At 32.4% G+C, this 21,498-nt stretch overlaps 1 protein-coding gene across 4 annotated transcripts in view; it reads right to left on the bottom strand.

Moving 5' to 3' along the window:
- C2H15orf41 (chromosome 2 C15orf41 homolog) overlaps window positions 1-21,498 on the bottom strand; it is a 272,031-nt gene that overhangs the window by 204,022 nt on the left and 46,511 nt on the right. For 3 of the 4 annotated variants that reach the window (XM_023500272.2, XM_031952051.1, XM_031952050.1), the window contains exons 2-3: window positions 6,667-6,712; window positions 5,721-5,785 (exon numbers count right to left, since the gene is read on the bottom strand). In XM_023500272.2, the coding sequence (XP_023356040.1) occupies window positions 5,721-5,785; window positions 6,667-6,712 (111 nt within the window). The remainder of the gene's footprint in view (window positions 1-5,720; window positions 5,786-6,666; window positions 6,713-21,498) is intronic. The other variant, XM_031952052.1, reaches the window with a different exon arrangement.

The raw sequence follows: 21,498 nt of genomic DNA, 5'->3' as shown, positions 1-21,498 counted from the left end.
CAAAAAGTCAGTTAAACTGGGATATCCCACCTTCATATCATTGTCCTGTTCCTGGAATGCACTTCTCTTCAACAGCATCCTTATCTTCTCTTAAGGTACATCTCAAGTTACACTTTTCCTATGACGCTTACTCTGATTTCCCTGTTTAACCCTAATCTGATATATTTATTCTTTTTCTCTCTCTCTCATTCAATTGCCATGTAGTATACAAGGTACCCCAAAAGTCATAGCGCATTTTAAGGCTAGTTAAATTTAGCAGTTTAAAATTAAACTAAGATTTCTGGGACAACTTGAATTTATTTGTGGCATCTAATAGTCTCCCAGAATAATAAAAGCTTCTTGAAGTTCATAACTATTTCAATTTTGTCTTTGGATCTATAGAGCCAAACATAGTGGCTTACATACAGTGAGTGTTTAATAGTTAGGTTTTATTGAAATACACTAAATTGATTCATAAATCCATCATAAAAATAAAAATATAAATCATCGTAAAATCAAAATATCCTGTAATAATTCTCATGACATTACATTTCATTGGCCAATTTGCCACATATGGCAAACAGGACAATAATTTTATAAACCTTCCTCAATCTGTTGTAAAAGTAGGTTGAGAAATTTGTCCCCAACAATTTTCCTATGGATATTCTTATTTTTGAAAATCCTCTAAAAAGACTAAAGTTACACAGTTCCTAAAGCAAAACATCATTATTAGTTTGAGACACTGAAAAATGCAGAATGAGTTAAAATCTTATATACAATGAAAAGATTGCAACATTAAAGAAAAGCATGAACAAAATTCTTCAGAATCCTGCGATTTCTATTTCAAGTATAGATGACCCATGATTAGGACTTAACTTCAAAAGTCTTATACTTATGATTCATCACCAATGGATTTGTTAAAAGGAGCAATGGACAGAAGATGTAAAAAGTCAAATTGAGGCTTTATATAAGAAAAAAAAACTTCAATATGAATAGCATTACATAAATACATAATAGTCTATTTGGGACAGTAGTGGGTTTCCCCTTATTAGATGTTTTCAGGAAAAAAGTAGAATGACCATTTGTTGGGTAAGTTGTAGAGAGGACTTTTTTGGGGGCATGAGTTAGGCTAGATGGCCACTAAAGTCCCTTACAACTCTGAAATTCTGTTACATTGTAAATCAGTCTTCAAAAATCAATCTTATTTTATTATTATTATTATATTATTTTTTGGAGACTGGGTCTTTCTCTCTTGGGCTGACATCAATATGTGAAATAATCTTCTTCCTTATCTCTGCCTCTCAGCTTCCCTGATTTCTTCAAGTTCCAGCTAAAATACTATCTTCTGCAAGAAGACTTTCCAATCTTCTCTAAATTTAGTGCCTTCATTTTAAGACTACTCACATTATAGCCACTATATATCTTGTTTGTATATTATAGTTCTCATGTTGTATCTCTCATTAGACAGTGATATCCTTAAGAGCAGGAGACCATGCTTTGCCTTTCTTGGTAGCACCATGTTTAAGCACAGTGCTAACTTAGCATAGATGTTTAATAATTACTAGTTGACTGACTCAGTTTCTTCCACTGTCATATAGGGATAATAAAAGCATTTATTTTCTATGGTTGTTGTGATCATCAAATTCAATGATATATATAAAGTGTTTTATAAACCTTAAAATGATCATGTAATGATATAAACTATTAAAATTATTCATATGCACATGGGAAGATTTGCTGTTTCTATATATGTATATCCAAATTAGATTCAAATAATTCTGATTTTCTACTGCTCCAAAAAGATGACCCCATAAAAAGGGACTAGTATGTTGATAAGAGTTTGGCAAATGTGACCAAACAATTCTTTTTCTTTTTTATCCAACAGAATATGTATGAACAAATACTGACAAAGGCTTCTCAAAAATCCCCCACAGAAACATCAGTATAGTTGAAAGGATAAAGCATCATTTTAAAAAAATCATCCCTGAGGTTGTTTCTAAAATAAACAAACAAAAACATAGTGAAGTATAGTTAAGAATTAAAGAAATTTATCCAATTAACTAACTCCTTCTCCATGCCCACTGGGGGAAAAAACCACAAGGAAACTATTCCTTCATTACCTGAATATAGTGAATTTTCTCTATTATCTGTCAAATACAAACCATACTCAATCTACATCAAATCTTGCTTTCAAATTGTCATTGATGTTTTCATTTGATTGACTTATCTCCCTTTGATGTAAATAAGAACTGTGTTTATTCTAGATTTATAAAAACTATAAGAATATTTAAACCAAAACAATCTGCCTCCTCAACCACCCATCTGGAAAATATAGACCAACAAATGATTTTACTTCCCTGTCCTAGAAAAATGGTAGGTATTTTACATCAATCTGAAAAATAACAATCGTTTTTTTTCTTTAAGATAACATAATCTTTCCCCAGTATGAGGTAAGCATGTAAAGATGGAAGGGAACAAGCATTAATAAGAGACTATTATATACAAGGCATTGTGTTAATTACTTTATAAATGTGACCTCATTTGGTAATTTGATTTATAAAAAATTATAAGGAGGAAGGCTGAAAAATGATATAACAGAAATAACACAAGAATCTGAAGGTCTGAGCCCTAGATTTGAGTCTTGGTTCTGAAAATCACTAGTTGAGCAAATGACTTCATCTTTCTCAATCTCAGTTTCCTCATCTGTAAAATGAGAATATTTACATAAATTTATCGTTGTTATAAGAAAAATGTCTTATAAAACACCAAGTGATCTATCAGCAAATCATTATATTCTACACTTTACAAATCTGATTCAATTGTTTCAAATGCATTCAAAACAGAAACACTCAAAAAGACTCTTGAATTCAAATATAAATTCCTTTGATTCACCTTTTATTTAATATCAAAAGAAGTGTTTGTTTTTACAGTTATGGATAATCTAAACTGATTGACCTGAACTGTCCTGGTAATTTCTTAAATTTCATGACTTTATATGCAACACAGTTGGCATGCATTGACACAACTTTAAATATAGATATAGAAACAGATGTATCTTGTTCGTGCCATCATAAACCCACAAATAATGTTCTTTAATCATATGGATAATCTAGTATTGCCTTTTTATTGAAGGTGGGGTGTCCAGCCTCTGGGTCTGAACTGTTCAGATAATTTTGTAAATTCTACTTTTTTATATACAACACAGATTTTAGCACAACACAGTCTGAAGCAGATTTACAGTGTAACTGACAAATTTATGAACATAATATGTGGCTATATATTCTACTCTTTACATAATAATATGTATTATATTATGCATATGTATATAATTATGTATGTATGTGTATATCTATATAATTATATATAATAATATGGCTTATAATAAAAATAAGGAATAAAGAAACAGAGATGTGATATATTTAAGTTAAGCCTGCACGACTATGGTATTTTGAATAATCCAGGAAATAGAAATTTGTAAACCTATAAACTTATTTTTGGAAATCTGCTCATTTGGTATTTAACTATTTTTCCTCCTTTCTCTAAATATCTCTTCAGAAAGTAATTTAAAATGTGACAATAAAGTAATTCCAGGTCAAGCTTGATCCCCTATTTGTAACAGGTTAGCTGATAATTGTAACAATGTTCAGGCAATCCTCAATACTTGTTATATACAGTGATCTCATCAATAAAGTTACTCTTCATTTCCTCTTTAATAAATAAGCACAGAATCATAGAACTCAAAAGTGAGTAAGAATGTCAGAGGTCATCTGCTCTGGACCCTATCTCACAATATATACCTTATCCAAAACTTTCTCACCTCTAATAGTCATTAAGCCTTCCTTTAAACCCTCTAGAAACTCACATAGTAGAGGAAAGTCATTCCATTTTTGATAACCTTAATTATTTGGCACTTTTTCTTCCTCTTCATTAAGCCAGAAATTTGTCTCTGTAATTTCCACATACTGGCCCTCATAATATTCCCCAAACCCAACCAGATTTATGTAAAAAACTGTTCAGATGCTGAAGGCAGGAATTTTGTGTCACTCACCTTCCTTTCCAAATTCTTCAATTGCCCAGATTTAGCATCTCCAGCTCATTCAATCAATCCAGGTATAGCAGTTTCATACTGCAGTACCAACCTGATTACTATCCTTTGGATCATTCAGGCCAAAAATATAAAGTTTCATCCACATAAATGGCCATTCAGAATTACAAACTACAATCTATACATTCATCCTACACAGATAGAATTCACTTTGTACAATAATAATCAAATCGAATTTGACATTTTGTTGAAAGTTATAAATATATCTAGTGCACTGTTTGGGGATGTTCTTGATTTTTATGAAATGTACTAAATATTCAGGTGAAAATGCAGAAAAATATTTACTATTAAGTACCAAATTCATTGTTTAAAAGACTTAGGAGGAGCTTGCAATTATTAATTTACAAAGTTAATTTCAAGGACACGAGTTTTTTTCTGGACTGAATTTACAAATGGTAATATTTTAGGAATTACATAGTTATCTAGAAATATCATCTCTCTGGACATTCTGAGAAATATTATGCATAATCTACATAAATGGACTTTGTTATCTTAATGTTAAAGCCATTAGGCTAAAAGGTACTTGCAACAACAATAATAACAAAAATAATACATTTCCTAGATGGTATCATCTGTTGTAATTCAAAATAACATATCCTTATAGCATCTGTAACATGCTGAAAGATAAAATTAGCTTTGGGCTAATTTTGAGCTAGCTTTTCAATGAGTCAATTCTCACATCTAAAAAGTATAAATATTAGGCTAATGGCTTTTATATACATATACCTGTGAATTTATTTCATTCACAAAACACTATACAAATATGCATCTGCATTTGCAGATATACTATCACTTGCCATAGAAGTTGCTCAGGTGTGTCAATTTAGGGTGTAATATTTTAATTACAGAGTTCATCCAGTTATCTGAATAATCCAATTATGCTATTGAAACATTTAAAGAAAATAACTTTTACATCAAGCAATAAAAACCAATTATTGTTAATCCCAATTGCCCCCCCCCCAAAAAAAAAGAGAGAGAAAGAGTAATCCTTTACACAGTGACATTTTAGAAAAGTTTCCTGAATTGTCTTTTTATCTGTTTTCAAATGCAGGTGTTGGAAAGTTAGTTTTTATTGATCTAAAATAAAAAAATTCTATGGAATCTGAAAGAAGATAGGGAAATGTACGTGTTACACTTTCACATGATTTTATATAAATCATCTTCTGTTCTTAAAGTGCCTAGGCCAGAGTCTCTGAGATAGCATAATACTTTTCACAATAACTCATTTTTATTTTTAATTATGCTTTTTAAATTTTGCGAGGAAGATAAAAGGAAGAGTAGTTTCTACTATGTATTTATCTATCCATCCACATATATTTACATATTCACAACATTTCATATATTCAAGACCAATAGAGATTTTATACTTTGTTTATATTTTCTATAGACATCTATATATGACATACTTATATAAACATCCTCACCCTATCCCCTAGACCATTTTTACCACTTTACTTATATTTCCAAAACTAAGTATTTAGGAATCTCAACAAATTAACTTACTTAAAACTGAGGCTTGAATAAAAATGTCTTGGGATATTATATAGGAAATTAGTTTAATGACCTAATTTATTCATAATTATGATTACAATTAGTAGGTGCTAGGATACCCTCTAGTGGGACAGGCAGGTCATACCTCTGGTAATAAGTTTCGATAGCCTCCACAGTATGATGTTTAGCATGAGTTCTCTTTATGTGTTTCTGAAACAAAACAAAAAGAAATTTTCATGTTATCTTAAATTCAAATTGGGAAGAACACGTTTGCTGATCACCTGATCCAATACCCCAAGAGCAAGAATTTGGGGATCTTGGTAGTTGCAGTTTAGTCTTTTTTTCCCCTTAGGGTTCTATGAACCAAGGCATTTTTGTCTCTATCTGTTGGCAGGTATGTCTCCAGACTATACCAGAGTGTACTATATATGTAAAAGCCAGAAGGGTCATAGTAATTGAATCTAAATAAGTTTGCTTAGGGTTGTAGAGGGCAAAGAAGAACTTGTTCTCTCTTCCAACCCTTGTATTAATTTCCCCTCAATCCAATTCCATCCAAGTCCCTTACACTCGAGTTTTACAATCTGATTGCCATTTTTAACGGGGAAGAACATTGCTTAAAAACAACTTATTTGAAAACTACAAAAAGTAATTCCATAGAGACTTGCCACTTGACTGACACCTGTCATCTCATGATAAATGACTCCATTTTCTGCCTCTCTTGCCTTCTGCCACTCCAGCAATGGTCATTTATCATCATCTCTGTCAGCAATGGAAAGCAGCCCTGACAGTGCAAGTCAGCAAACATTTAGCACATGGAACCACGCAACACAGGGAAATTATTATTGTCAGAATAATAATGGTTTAGCATAATTTATTACAGGTCCACCAAATAAGCAAAGGCTAGATGTTATTAGACAGATGGATGGGTAGGCTTGGCAGGCATCCACTGAGACTCAGGCGGCGCTTGATGTGGAAAAGAGAACATCCTCCAACCCAATCAGAAAGCTGGCAGTTCAATTACAAAGAAATAAAGGGACATTCATCATTCAATTAGGCACCTGTCAACCCTCACAAAGGAGAAAACTTCTAACCTGGTACTCCTGGGAGAAGATGCTCAGCAGAGTGGACTGCGATTGACTGGAACAAATAAAAGAAGGACAAAGTTAATTACTGGAGTGCACTGCAAAGAAACAAAAGGGAAAAGAGCTTCAAACGTAGGCCTGCTGCCCTGTAATCTAACAGAACATGAAAACAAGTGTGGAAAAGTTGTTCCAGATGAACACCTCAGACAAAGACTTCCTGCTGCTAGGTCAAGGAGAGAGAAAAAGGCAAAGAGAGAAAATACAGCTAGTTTCAAAGCCAACAAGCATATTGTTTGGGTTGGGTTTTTTTTCTTCTTTCTCTGTGATTTTTGTTTTTGTTTCTGCTTTTGAACCCACCCAAGCCATCTCTGAAGCATTTAGTGGTGCTAAAAAAGGGACCCCCAAGAAACAAAAACAAACTACACTTCTATTAATAATTGACGGGACTCAATTGCATTAGTGGTTGGGAACATGCCGTTTGTTCATTGGTAACATATTGAAATTCATTTTGTTAGCAGCCAGGGAACCTCTTCAGGAGCTGTCTAGGATTCAGGAGAGAAACTTAGCTCTCCGTTAGAAGCAGCATATGGGACCACTGGAACATTCCCACTGAAACTGATGTGCTTTGAAAATAGAAACTTTCACAGCAGGAAGCTGAGACTCCCAGGAGTCGGTCATTTCCAAAGGCTGCCATAAGCCTCATTCATCTAAGACTGCACTCAATGTCAAACACCTGGCAGGGAAGCAACCTGGAAAACATTCTTCCCAAGTGGGAATTTTTCTCTCTGAATTGTTAACATTTAGAAATGGGACAAGATTTCTTTTTTTTTTTTTCCTCCCTCTCTAAAAGGCAATCAATACTCCACTGCTACTGCTTCCAATTGTCCTCAGTGGATGTATCTACCTCATTGCATGTTAACTACAATTAATTACTTCTGATATATTTTCCTACCAGATGCAACTTGAACAAATTACAATGCAAATAAATCGACTTTTATGGTACAGCAAAGCACTATGAATAATTAAAATTTTGTCTTTTAAGAAAGCAACTTCTTTTAAAGCTCATCACAGATAATTTTGTGATTAAGAAACAAAAGTGATGGAGCCATACTTCTTTACCAACGTGATGGATTGTGCGTGCGCTTTTAAAATGATCGTCCCCCCACACCCCAGCATGACATCAAGGATCTGGCTTCAAGACTGTCTATCAGTGCCAGTTGATATAAAAATAACAAAGTAATCACAACTGCCTAGTTTAGAAATCAAGGAAAACCAGAACACCACTGAGAGGATAGCTGAACAATTCTAAACTAATTAGGCACTATCAAGTGCAAATTCATAAAAGGTATTAAATAACTCTCTTCAAAAAGACAACTGAATGTCCTCAAACCATCCTACTCATATTCATAGATTTCTGTCCAAATGATGGAAAAATTAAGGTAAAAAGTTCTGATCCATATTTGTGATGAATATTATCCTCCCTACCTCATATACATTCTTGAATATCCACTTTTTGCTGGACAGAATGACAACTTCTTATGGAAAGGTTAGCAGCCAGGAGACTCGCTAGAAATTAACTAAACCAAAAATAAAAAGAAAAGATGTGGATATCCATGTGGGACTGAGGCAAACAGTTGGAAAAAAAGTATCAATGAAGAAAGAAGTGATTAGAAATGTGAAGCAGGAACAAGGTTTAGGTAATGAGAAAAGCAGTAGACAAGGCTAAAAGTTTTGAGCCGGAAAATGCCAATAACTACTCTTAAAAATACTAAAATTTCTGAACCTAAGAAGATACATTAGTAAGATTTGCCCAAGATAGTCAAGGAAGAAGGAGAAAAGAATTATACTCTACTAAGCTTGATCCAGAGAGAGACAACAAGTGAAATGAAATCTGCCTTATCATCAAAATGATACCTTCTTTGGTAGTGGTAGTGCTGCTAAGTGTTTCACAACTACCTCTCCAGAAAAAAAAAAATACCCACAACACACTTTTAATTTTAATTTGCATCATCATCATCATAATTATTATTATTATTAATTAGATGCTATTAAGTGCAAATTTATAAAAGACATTAAACCATTGTCTTCAAAAAGACAATTGCAAGTCCTCAAACCTCCTAAATATCCCATTAACTCAACATCCATAGATTCACATAATTTATGAATTTCTTAAGTCAAAACAATTTTTTTAAAAAGAAGCTCAAATTTGTAGCATTTGCTGATTTCCAATATGTAAATACACCAACAATATTAAATTGGCTCACTAGTTGGTATGAGTAGCTTCTAACATACTCCTGAATTAACTATTCCATCATCAGATACAGGAACAATCCTTCCTTGCTTTGGGAATATATTTTTGATATTCTTATAGAAGTCAATGGGAAACAATGACTTAAAACAATAATGTGGTTTCATCTTGACTTTTCTTTATTAAAAAAAATTATTGATATATTTTTGTCTCCATTTCCATGCGTAGGCCAATTGTCCTTGAAAATAACTATGAAAATTGATCGCCTGTTTCTCTCACATCTGTTAATGTAAAAAATGTAAATCTATTTAATGTAAATAAATAACTTTTCTCTAAGTTTTTCCTTAACAGTCCAGCTCCCTTTCCTTCCCAGGGAGTCATCTCTTTAAGAAAAGATGGTTCACAGGAGATCACTGTACTCGGTAACAAGATTATACGAAGATCAATTCTGATGGATGTGGCTCTTTTCAACAACAAGATGATTCAGTTCTAATGATCTTGTTATGAAGAGAGCCATCCACACCCAGAGAGAAGACTGTAAGTACTGAGTGTGAATCACAACAGAGCATTTTCATTCTTTTTGTTGTCGTTTGCATGAATTTTATTTTCTTTCTCATTTTTTTTTCCTTTTTGACCTGATTTTTCTTGTATAGCAATATAATTGTATAAATATGTGTGCATATATTGGATTTAATATATATTTTGCCATTTTAACATATATTGGATTACTTGTCATCTAAGGGACAAGGTGGGGGGAAAGGGAGGAAAAATTGGAAAACAAGTGTTGCAAAGGTCAATGTTGAAAAATTGTCCATGCATTCATTTTGAAAGTAAAAAGATTTAATAAAAATTTAAAAATTAAAAAAAAAAGAAAAGATGGTTCAGCAAAGCTAACGAAATGTGATGGCATATGAAACGTTCTATCAGATTATTCTCCTTTACTGTAAAGAAAGGAGGGGAGTATATATTTCCAAATCACTTCTAAAACCAAGCTAGATCATTATAATAATTACTTTATGACCAGTTTTGTTCATTTGTTTTTTCCATTTACATTGTTACAGTTGTTGTGCATATTGTTTTCTTCTGATTCTGTCTATTTTATCTCTGGATCAATGTATAAGACTTCTTGGGCTTCTCTGAATTCTTCATAGTAATAATTTTTTTTCTTATGGTAGAGTAATATTTCTTTTTATTTATGTTTCCATATGTGACTTTCTGGGAACACATCTAGTATGTAAAGTGAGTTTATGCTATCTTTGAGTATGGGCATAATATGGAAATATTCTGGGAATTCTACAATAAAGACATATGGTGAGGTTCTAACATAAAAGTTGCCAGAGTATGCAGCTTTCCATACTAACCCCTCACTCATCTCTTTTCCTAACTCCATGCAATAGATGAAGACTATTTCTGGACTTTCATTAAAGTAAAAACTTTTTTCTCAATGACATTTAGGGTTGAAAATTTAAGTTTAGTAGTGATTCACAATTAAACCAAATACTCTTTTGATGCAAATTGATTTACTTGGATGAGAGGAGATAACTTGTTATGTTATACATTTCTTTTTAAGAGAAGCAGTTACTTTGTTTGCTGTCAATTAATTTTCCTACTTCCAGACACTTAAGCAGTTATTAGAATTCTACTATATCATGTCAAATAAGGATATTTGAATATTTGTCCAACATTGTATTTATGAAGGACTTTATATAGTACAGTACTAAGTTATTAGTCCAACCTGGAAGTAAGCATGTTCAAGTAAATAAAAGCATTAAAAAATTAAATAATTTGACCTAATTCCCCATTATATAAACTGGACATAGGAGAGCTACTCTCCAATAATGAAGTATCAGCAAGTGATCTGGGAAATGGTGAGGGGGTTAATTAGGTGACTGTCCAAGTTCACATAACTAGAATGTATAAGAGGAAGGATTGCAACTAATCTTCCTGGCACCAAGGTTGACTCCCTAACCACATCACCCTCAACTCACTTTCTCTTTTATTTTGTATAATAATGAAGTATGGATATGAGTTGCATATCTACCTTGGTAAAGAGTTTTCATACCAAGGAATTTACAGCAACAAAACAATGTATCTCAAAACAAATAAAAAAATAATTAAAATTTTAAAAAAATATATTTCTATTCTGAAAGATATCATCATGATAAAAGACATGGTAATGAATAAAAATACTAGTGCAAAATGTACATTCTTCTCCATAATAAGTGATATTGGGACTATTTATCTGATGACTTCCTCATTTTGGCTGTTCTCCTACTCTCTTGAAGTTAACATGAAGCTTTTCTTCAAAAAACAAGTTAGTAGGGTAGAGTGCCTAGACAAAAAAAGGCATGAGAAGAACATTTCTTATAAGAATTACCTGGCAAAGAACTTTTAAAAAGACAATCAAGGAAGCAAATATAAAGGCTAACATAAGACCTTCTTAGATGCCATATTCAATTCAGAAAAGCTGTCACCTTGACATAAAAAAAAAAAAATCAAAAGATAAACTGACTGAAAGAATCACATTTAGAAATGTTGGGAAAACTTTCCTCATTCATCCTAAACAATAGGTGAAGGTAGCATGTGTGGGGAGATGCATCAATCCAAAAGAATATATAATACTTTTCTATCAGCTGTAACTAAAATAGAGAAGGGGAAACTTACCTGCCATATAACTGTTACTTTTAAATGAAGTACTTAAAAAAATTAAAATTAATAAAGATAACACACTAAAGTAAATAGTATAAAATAATTTCATCCTATTCAATATCAAATAAATGCTGAAATAAAAAATATATTTTAGTAATGATAAATAATGACTAAAAAATAAGAGAAGAAAACTGAAAAAGTAGTATATACTGTGTAGGAGATTCTTGTAAATATGAAATGGAATTCTCCATTCTTATTCCTATAGAGTTCTCTAATCTGATCCAATTGATGCTGGAATAAACTTCAAGGGATTATTTAGGAAAAGACATTTATTTGTAGAAGTAAAAACTTAATTAAAAAGAAAAAAACTTGAAAATGTCAGGAGCACAAGAATCGCTCGATTTCTCTGATAAGAATTTGATTTGACTTTCTTACAAAAAGGATTACATGCTAAAAATACTCTCCTTTTCCTTAAATTTAATATTATTCATCCTAATTCTCCAACCCATGGTTCAGAGGCCAAGTCATCAAGAAAAAGAAATTCTTATTCTCTTCAGTCCTCATGACCCCTTGCCCAGATTAAAAAGGGGAGAGCTAGACAGTCTCTTTAGCATTCAGTTTACATGAAACATAAAAAATAGGAAAGTCCTCAAAATTTCCTCAACAATAAAAAGCTTTTGTCTTTCTCTACCAAAATTTCAATAAACAAAACAAATTACAATTCTTTGTGTTAATATGAACAGAGTAAGAAATGGATTGGGGTAGGTATGGGTGGGAAGGAATATAATCTTTATAAGTTCCTACCTGCCACAGCAATCACAGAGAGGCTCCATTGCACAAAAAAGTAAATAACATCAGGAGGAAAATATATAGAATATTGTACCTGAAAGGAAACTTAAGGATTATGTAGCTCAAACCCTTCATTTTACAGACACAAAATCTGAGTTACAGAAAGGTCAAGGGACTTTTCAAAGATCACACAATTATGAAGTAACAGTGTTGAGATCCAAAGCCAGGGCTTCAATGCTGAACTCAATGTTCCTTCTAGTATCTGTATACTTCTCTATGTCTATAAACTATACCTAAACTGTTAATAGAACACATGACACCTTCTTTCATTAAAACAGCAGGAAAAATGTTTTTAAACAGAAAGAAGTTAATTCCATCTTATTTTAAAGATTCAGATTTAAAATCTGAATCTAGAAATGCAGATTTAGTTCACAGAATACCAATTTATTTATACTGCAATCAGAGAGTAAATTATAAATATAAGATTGAATTCAGCTCATGAAAATGTAAGATGCATCAGGGTAGGGACTAAAGGGAAGGCACCTAAGAGATCATCTGATCTGAGCTCTTCATTTTACAGATGAAGTGCTGGGAGGAAAAGTGACAAATGCTTTATTTTGGTCTCTATATCTCCACTATCTAACACTATGCTTTGCATATAACAGTTGTTTAATAAGTCTATTAAATTAAAATAATTTCAATAATTTATCTATTCAGATATCTACAGTCATATCAACTCATCTTATAGGAAAAATAATGTCCTAGCTTAATATTCAAGACTTAGAGCTTACAGATCTAATCCCATATATGACACTTAATTGTATATTTAACCTTAAACAACTCACTCCACTTCAATATACCTCAGGCAACTCCCTTAGCTTTTATCTACTAAGTCACAGGCAAGATTGATTTTACGTAGTACTTTGAGGAAACTTTGAAAAGTGGTATGAAGTGATTCAGAACAAAGATTAGAACCAGGAGAATAATTTATGTAATATAAACAATATTATAAAAAAAAAACAACCCAACAACTTTGAAGACTTAAGAACTCTAAACAATATCATAACCAAACTTAATTCTGAGAGTCATGATTCTAGACCACCAAAGATAAAGAATGCAATTCTCTTCCTAATAGTGAGATAACAAGATAAACATTCATATATGGACATAGCCAATGTGAGAATTAATGTTACTTGACTATGACTTGTTACAAGGACTTTGGCTTTTGTTTTCATTTTTTTTTTCCACAAGGGGAACTATAGTTGGATGTGACAGAGAAAAATCAATGTTTTTTAACTAGAATTTATTTTTTTTAAATAGCTACTCAGAAAACTTGAATTCCGTTTCTATCTTTGCCACTAACTAGCTTTGTTACATTGGACATATCACTTATTCTCTATATCTCAATTTCTTCATCTGTCAATTTGGAGTCATGGACTAGACAATCTCTTGGTTATTTCCTAGCTCAAAAACTCCATTTTATTCTGCTTCCTGATTTCATTAGTTATAAATACCTGCTCTCCCACTTTTAATTAAATTTGGAATCAGCTTTTCAGAGGAAATCATACATATAAATCAAAGAAAGAAAGCACCAATCTAGTTGACAGATTCTTAATTTCTCTTGCAAGCCCAGACTTTCAATACATTTATCTCCCAAATGGTTCCAGGAACTTCAATTCAATAAAAATATTATGTATATTTGCACAAAATGTTTATCTTCAATCTTTTATGAGCTCAATGTTTTCTTATACAATTATTTCATCTAATTTCTTCTTTGGATCGGTGAATAAATTTACATTAAAAGAAATTCTATCATTTTTCACAAATTTAACAGCAACAAAACAAAATAACATTTAAAGGGGTGACAAGAAGTTCTCATATCATGTGAAAATAATTTTTATCAACACAACAAATTATAACTGAAGTTTATATTATGTTTACTTTTGAGATAGTCACACTTCATGTAAACCAAATAGAACACATCTGGGACTACTATCAACCTCACTAGGACAAAATTTCACTTTTATGTCACGGACCCCACTGGCACTCTGTTGATGCTTTGGACCCCTAAAAAATGTTTGTAATTGCAAAAAACAGGACTAAATAGAAAGCTTTATATATTGCAATTTGTTTTTAGTTGTTTCAGTTGTGTTCAACTCTTCATGACCTCATTTGGAATATTCTTGGTAAAAATACTAGAGTGGTTTGTCATTTCCTTCTCTAGCTTACAGATAAGGAAACTGGGGCAAACAAGTTTGTAAATTGTCCAGGGTCACATAGCTAGTGTCAGAGACCAAATATGAACTCAGAAAGATGAGTTGTCTTTCCTCCAGATCTGGTACGTTATCTACTGTTCTACAAAGTTATCAAAATTTTAAAGTCAATGAATGCAAGTAAAGAATCTATACTTTAGGGTAACCCCTTCCTCCACATATAGAAATTAATCCCATAATGTTTCAAATATGGATAATACTTCAGTTGGATAGTGGTAGGATCAGAGATCTAAAACTAAGAGAGACCCTAGAGAAAACAGGGAGATCAACATGGTTTTGACTTGAATTATGTATCCCATATACTTAAAATACAAAGGTTAAGAGACTTCCCTGTAATACCTAGAGAATAAGTGACTGCAGAGATGAAATTAAACCCAAATCTTTTAACTCCTAAGCCAATGTTAATTCTACTGTACCACAAATACCTCAAATTCAATCAATGATAAGCTGAAGTATTGGTAATATAAAGGAAAACAGAGTTTGGTGTAGCAAGTTTAAAAAGAATAAACTAACTAGCCAGTAACATCAATGTTTATTTAAGACTATGATATTAGATGTGTTAAGAAAGAGAAAGAAGAAAAAGTTTGTGGGAAGAGATTTCTCCAGTTTACTTTATAAACTGGGGTAGAGGCTTAGAGTTAACTGATTAATTTATGAGAATGTCCTCTTCTACTAATTTATTAGGAAATATTAGAACATACTCATTGATTGCCTTAAAAACTAGGATGAAAAACAATAAGGAAATACTCTTGTAGAAGTTATAGGAAGTACTCCAAAGATACTACATGTGTAATTCCATGTGATGCCTATTTTGAGAAATAAAATATATGAACATACAAAAATTAAATACAATACAAGAAAATTTGAAGTTGCAACAGTAGCAGTTGGGGAAATTAGGAAAGGTTCTATGTAGGTTTAAGAGATGGCATTTTAGTTGAACTTTGAGAGAAATTTTCTTTTTAAATAAAATTGTAAAGCATGGATTGTAAAAGCATATCATATTAGCATAAAGATGAAAAGGACTCTATCTTCATGGAACTTTTAAAAAAATCTTTGCAGCATAATTCTCTGATAAAGGTCTCATTTTCAAGTTATTTAAGAGAATAGGTCCAAATTTACAAGACTAAGGTCCATTCCCCAGGAGAGAAATTGTTGAAGAATATGAAGTGTCAACTCTTAAGGAAAGAAGCTTGGGAGATAGAGCCAAAATGGTGAATAAGAGCAGGAACTCACTTGAGCTCTCCCCCAAAATCCCTCCAAATACCATTAAATAATTACTCTAAACAATTTTAGAGAATCAGAACCCACAAAAGGATGGAATCAAACAATTTTCTAACCAAACGCAACTTATAAGACCAGGAAGAAAGGTCCACTGTACCAGGGTGGGAAAAGCAATGCAGTACCAGCACAGGTCATACCAATACAGCCTTGGCTCCAGCAGATCAGGAGCAGGCCTTAGGGCCTCTGAATCAATGGCAACACCGGTGGTTTCCAGGATTCTCAGTCCACAGACATCAAAGACAACTTAGAAGGTCTGCAGGGGGTGAGATGGTCTTGGAAAACCAGCAGCCCTTGGGAGCCACTGAATCAGAAGTGGCAGCAGTAAGAGCAGCAGTGGCAGTGGCTTCTAGAGGTCTCAGTTCACAGATGTAAAAAGGTCAAACAGCTAGTCAGAAGGAAGTCTCTTTATTAGCACTGATGCAGGACTCTGTTGCTTTGCTCATACTCAAATCCTGAACATAGTCCTGGTTCACAGTTCCAGGGAGAGGAAGAACACTAACATACTGGAACTTATACCCACAGTGGATTGGGGATCCTCCTTGCATTTCCTAGGGAGAAAAAAATGCTCCAGTCACATAGGTCAGGAGAGTAATAAACATACCTCTCCTTGGATCATATCTTTGGAAGAACTGAAAACGTATAAATCCCTAGAAGAATCTCTGAAAACAGCTGCACAAAATTCCTGAAGCTTGGGACAGTGTACCCTCAACTTAGAAACAGAGCCCTACTTTAACAGAAAGTTAAAAGCCAAGTAATAGCCTGGAAAAATAAGAAAAAAAGATTCTAATCATAAAAAGTTGCCATAATAATGAGAAAGATCAAAATGCATACTCAGAAGAGGATAACAAAGACAAAACTTCTATATCCAAAGACTCCAAGAAAAATAAGAATTGGTCTTTGGCCATGCAAGAGCACAAAAGAGATTTTGAAAATCAAGAAAGAGAGATAGAGGGAAAACTGAGAAGAGAAATGAGAGTGATAGAAAAGGAAATACAAAGAGTTAATGAGACTAAAGCCTTAAAAAGAAAAAATGGTCAGATAGAAAAGGAGATACAAAAGATCACTGAGGAAAATATTTCCTTCAAAATTAGATTTGAAGAAATAGAAGCCAATGACTAAGAGAAATCAAGAAACAATAAAACAAAACCAAAAGAATGAAAAAATAGGGGAAAAAATGTGAAATAACTCCTTTGAAAAACAAGTGATCTGGAAAATAGTTCCAGGAAAGATAATTTAAAAATTAGTCGTCTACTTGAAAACCATGATCAAAAAAGACAGCATCTTTCAAGAAATCAGCAAGGATTCTGATATTCTAGAACTAGAGGGTAAAATAGAAACTGAGAGAAATTACCTATCACCTCCTGAAAGAGATCCTAAGATGAAAAGTTCCAAATTCCAGAACTACCAGGTCTTAGGAGAAAATATTTTGCAAACATCCAGAAAGAAACAATTCAAGTATAATGAAGCCTCAATCGGGATAAACAAGCTTTAGTAGTTTTTATACTAATGGATCAAAGGGTTTAGAATATGATATTCCAAAGAGCTAGGATTACAACCAAGAATCACTTACCCAGCAAAAACTGAGTATAATCCTTTAAAGAAAAAGTAGACAATAAATGAAATAGAGGATTTTCAAGAATTTGTGATTTAACCAGAGTTTAATAGAAAATTTGACTTTGAAATACAGTTCTCAGGAGAAGGATAAGGGAGTATTAAGAGTCTTAATAAAATTAATCTGTTAATATTTCAGCATGAGAGAATGATACTTGTAATTCATAAGAACTTTCTTATTATTAGGGCAGTTAGAAGGAATATCTAGACAGAGGGCACAGGTATGAATTGAATATAAAAGGATAATATCTAAAAAAAAATTAAGGGATAAAAGAAGAATGTACTTGGAGAAAGGGAAAGGGAAAGGTGAAATGGTGTAAATGATCTGTCATAAAAGAGGCAGGAATAAGCTTTTACAATGGAGGGGAACAAAGGGAAGAAAGGAAAAGTGAACCTTATTCTCATCAGAATTGGCTCAAAGATGAAATAATATACACACTCAATATGGGCAGAGAGATCTCTCTTACACTGCAGGAAGTAGGAGAGCAAGAGGAGACATAAAATGGGGAGGGTAATAGAAGGAAGGCCATATTGAGGGAGGGAGATGTTCACAAGCAAAACACTTTTAGGGAAGAAGAGGATGAAAAAAAGAAAGGGAATAGAATAAACAGGGGAAATACATTTAGTAATAGTAATTGTGAAGATAATTTTGAAGCAAGTTCTTCTGATGATGACCTTATTTCTCAAAAAAATATAGGGAACTGACTCTAATTTATAAAAAGTAAGCAGAACACTTTTCAAATATAATAATCAAGCCAAATGAAAAAAAAAACTAACTCACTAATGATTGGAGAATGCAAATTAAAACAATTCTGAGATTATACCTCAAACTATTAGATTGGCTAATGGACCAGAAAAGGAAAGTGACAAGTGTTAGAAAAAACGTGGAAAAAAATGAAAAATTAAATGCATTGTTAGTGAAATTATGAACTGATTCAGCTATTGTGTAGAGCAGTTTGGTACTATGCCCAAAGGGCTATAAAATCATGCATACTCTTTAACCTGGCACTCCTGAGCATATATCCAAAAAGATTTTTTTTTTTTAAAGGAAAAGGACTTATATGTGCAAAAATATTTGTAGCACTTCTTTTCTCAGGGCAAAGAAATAGAAATTGAGAGGATTCCCATCAACTTGGAATGGCTGAATAAATTATGGTATGTGATAACAACAGAATACTAATGTTTTATAAGAAGTGATGAGTAGGATGTTCTCAGAAAAACCTGGAAAGTCCTCCATGAGTTCAAGCAAAGAGAAATATACTATGTACAAAGTAATAGCAATGTTGGGGGATGATCAGCTGTGAATGACTTTGCTATTCTTAACAATACAATGATCCAAAGTTACTCTAAAGAACTTGGGGAAAAATGCTATCCATACACATAGAAAGAACTGATTGTATCTGAATATAGATCAAAGCATACTTAAAAAAAAAAAAAACTTTATTTTTTTGAGAGTTTGTATGTGTGTATGTGAGATCTATGTTTTCTTTTGCAACATGACTTATGGAAATGTTTTGTATAACTTCACAGGTATCTTCCCAATGGGGGCAGGGTTGAAGAGGAAGAAAGGGAGAGAATCTGGAACTCAAAGTTTTAAAAATAAATGTTAAAAATTGCTTTATATGTAACTGGGAAATAATATAAAGTAAAAAAGGAAAGGAACTCAAGTTACTTATTATAAAAAAAATTCCCAAGGTTTTAATTTATATTCATTGGATTGGCAAATCTAAAGAAAAAGAAAATGAAAAATGTTACAGAAGCTGAAGGAAAACAAATATATTGATACACTGTTGGTGGAACTGTAAATTGGTGCAACCATTCCGGATAGCATTATTGAACTATCTTCCAAAGTCCACTGTGTAGGCCTTTTAACACAAGTATACCACTTATTGAAAAAAGGGGGAAAAAGGATCCTATATATCCAGAAAGTATTTATAGTAGCTCCTTTTATAGGGGTAAAAAATCATGGGAACAAATAGAGTACTAATCTATTGCAGAATGGTAAAATACATTAATTAAACCAAAAAGCATATTTTTAAAAAAAGAACAGCTAGACTTGACCAGATGTAAAGATAATAAATGCATCCCAGAATAGATGTAATTTTAAGGATGCTCAGGGATCAAGGATTAATTTTCAAGATAATTTAAACTGGGAAAGGTTTGCAAAAGAGAGTACAAGAGATCATGGATGATAACCAGAAAAGGTTACTGATAGGAAATTATTCAGTACTGACCAATATACCTAATGTTTTCATGAATCTATACTATCTTCATGAGCATATATACATTGAAAAGGAAAACAAGATTCTTAGAACTATATCCAAAAGGTTATTACACTGTGTGTACCTTTTGTCCTAGAAATACCATTAATAGAACTTATACCTGCAAAGTCAAAGAAAGAAGAAAAGGGCCTATCTATGCCAAAAATATAAATATTTATAGCAGTGGTGTTAAAGAATTTAGAAACTGATCAAGTGTCCATTAATTGGGGAATGATTGAGTCAGCTCTGGCCCATGAAAGCAATGGAATACTACTATTGTGCTGTAAGATAGGTATCTGAAGATACTTGCATTAACTGATGCAGAATAAAGAACCTGAAAAACTATCTATCTCTCTATCCCAAAAATTCCAGTGGGCTCATGATAAAATGTACTTTTTATTTACAACTGTACAAATACTGTACAAATAACTACAAAAATTTCCATGGTCAATATGGGAATTTGTTTTGCTTTATTATACATATTTAATTCAAGGATTTTTTTGTTTTGTTTTGTTTTGTGTTTTACTTTCTTGATTGAGAAGGGGAGAAGTAGGAGAAAGAGAAGATAGGTCTTTATGAAAATGAAATAAAGTTTAAATTTAAAAGTAATAAAATTAGACAAGAGTCTATATCATATAAGCAGACCAATAACTTTAATAATTTGCTTAATATTTATACCAAGCAAAGCATTAAACAAGAAGACTTAAATTATCACTCAAATTGTTCATTCATGATATAGAAGATATCCTTTGCAAGGTATGAACAGAAGTCCTTATTAGTGATGAAACTCTATAGAGATTCCAACTAGAAAATGATACTGCACTAAGTGAACTAAACCCTACAGTGCTACAGAATGTCAGTGAGATCTAAAACCACTTCCAATAGATCAGATGGGCCATATATAATGGGAAAATAAGTGTGTAAGAAAAATAGATATTAACCAAATTATGATAGTCTTGAACAAGTAGTCCACGAAATCATCAGTATATATCTACAGATACAATTTCTAGCTGTGTCTATCTGTCTTGGACATGTCTTACAGCTGAATAACTGCCTAAACCTAAAATTAAGAGGAAATCATATTGGCTGACATTTAGAAAGCTGCAAGATGTTTTCAATAACTGCAAGCTACTTTATAAAACAAATACTTTCAAAGTCATGCAATATGTCTATGAATCACTAATTATCACATTTCCAGAATAAACAAAATTACAGGTAATCAAAGGGCAATGGGATGATGCCCAGTAGGTATACAAAGACTGCTTAATATTACCAATAATAGCATGTACATGACAGCACCCTGGACACGTGTGTCCTGAAAAAGCAGCAGTCTAGTCATACATAGAGAGGGGGTAATAGGGAATGATTACTTGAATGCTATATTAGTACACATGAACTATTAAAAGAACATAAGGTCCTTATCATACTGGGCAGGTCTTCCATTGGAAGGTTTATGGAAATACAATACAAAGACCATTAATTTAGTTCCTATAATGCCCATTGAATTTTACTAGACACTGGTGTTACAAAGGTAAAAATTAAATAATCTCTGGTCTTCCAGAGCTTCTATTATATTGAATGAAACAACAACAGCAATAATAATAATAATAAATAGTAATTCAGAAAGTAGAGACTACTAAAAACTGGAAGAGAGATCAAGGCAAGCTTCATTTTTAATATAGGAAGTGACATCAAAACTGGGCCTTAGAAGAAGGAAAGGATTATGTAA

The sequence above is a fragment of the Sarcophilus harrisii genome, chromosome 2 (assembly GCF_902635505.1).
Source record: "Sarcophilus harrisii chromosome 2, mSarHar1.11, whole genome shotgun sequence".
NCBI classification, from domain to species: domain Eukaryota; kingdom Metazoa; phylum Chordata; class Mammalia; order Dasyuromorphia; family Dasyuridae; genus Sarcophilus; species Sarcophilus harrisii.
Note: the sequence above shows the minus strand (reverse complement) of the source record. Positions and strands in the feature narration are given on the sequence as shown.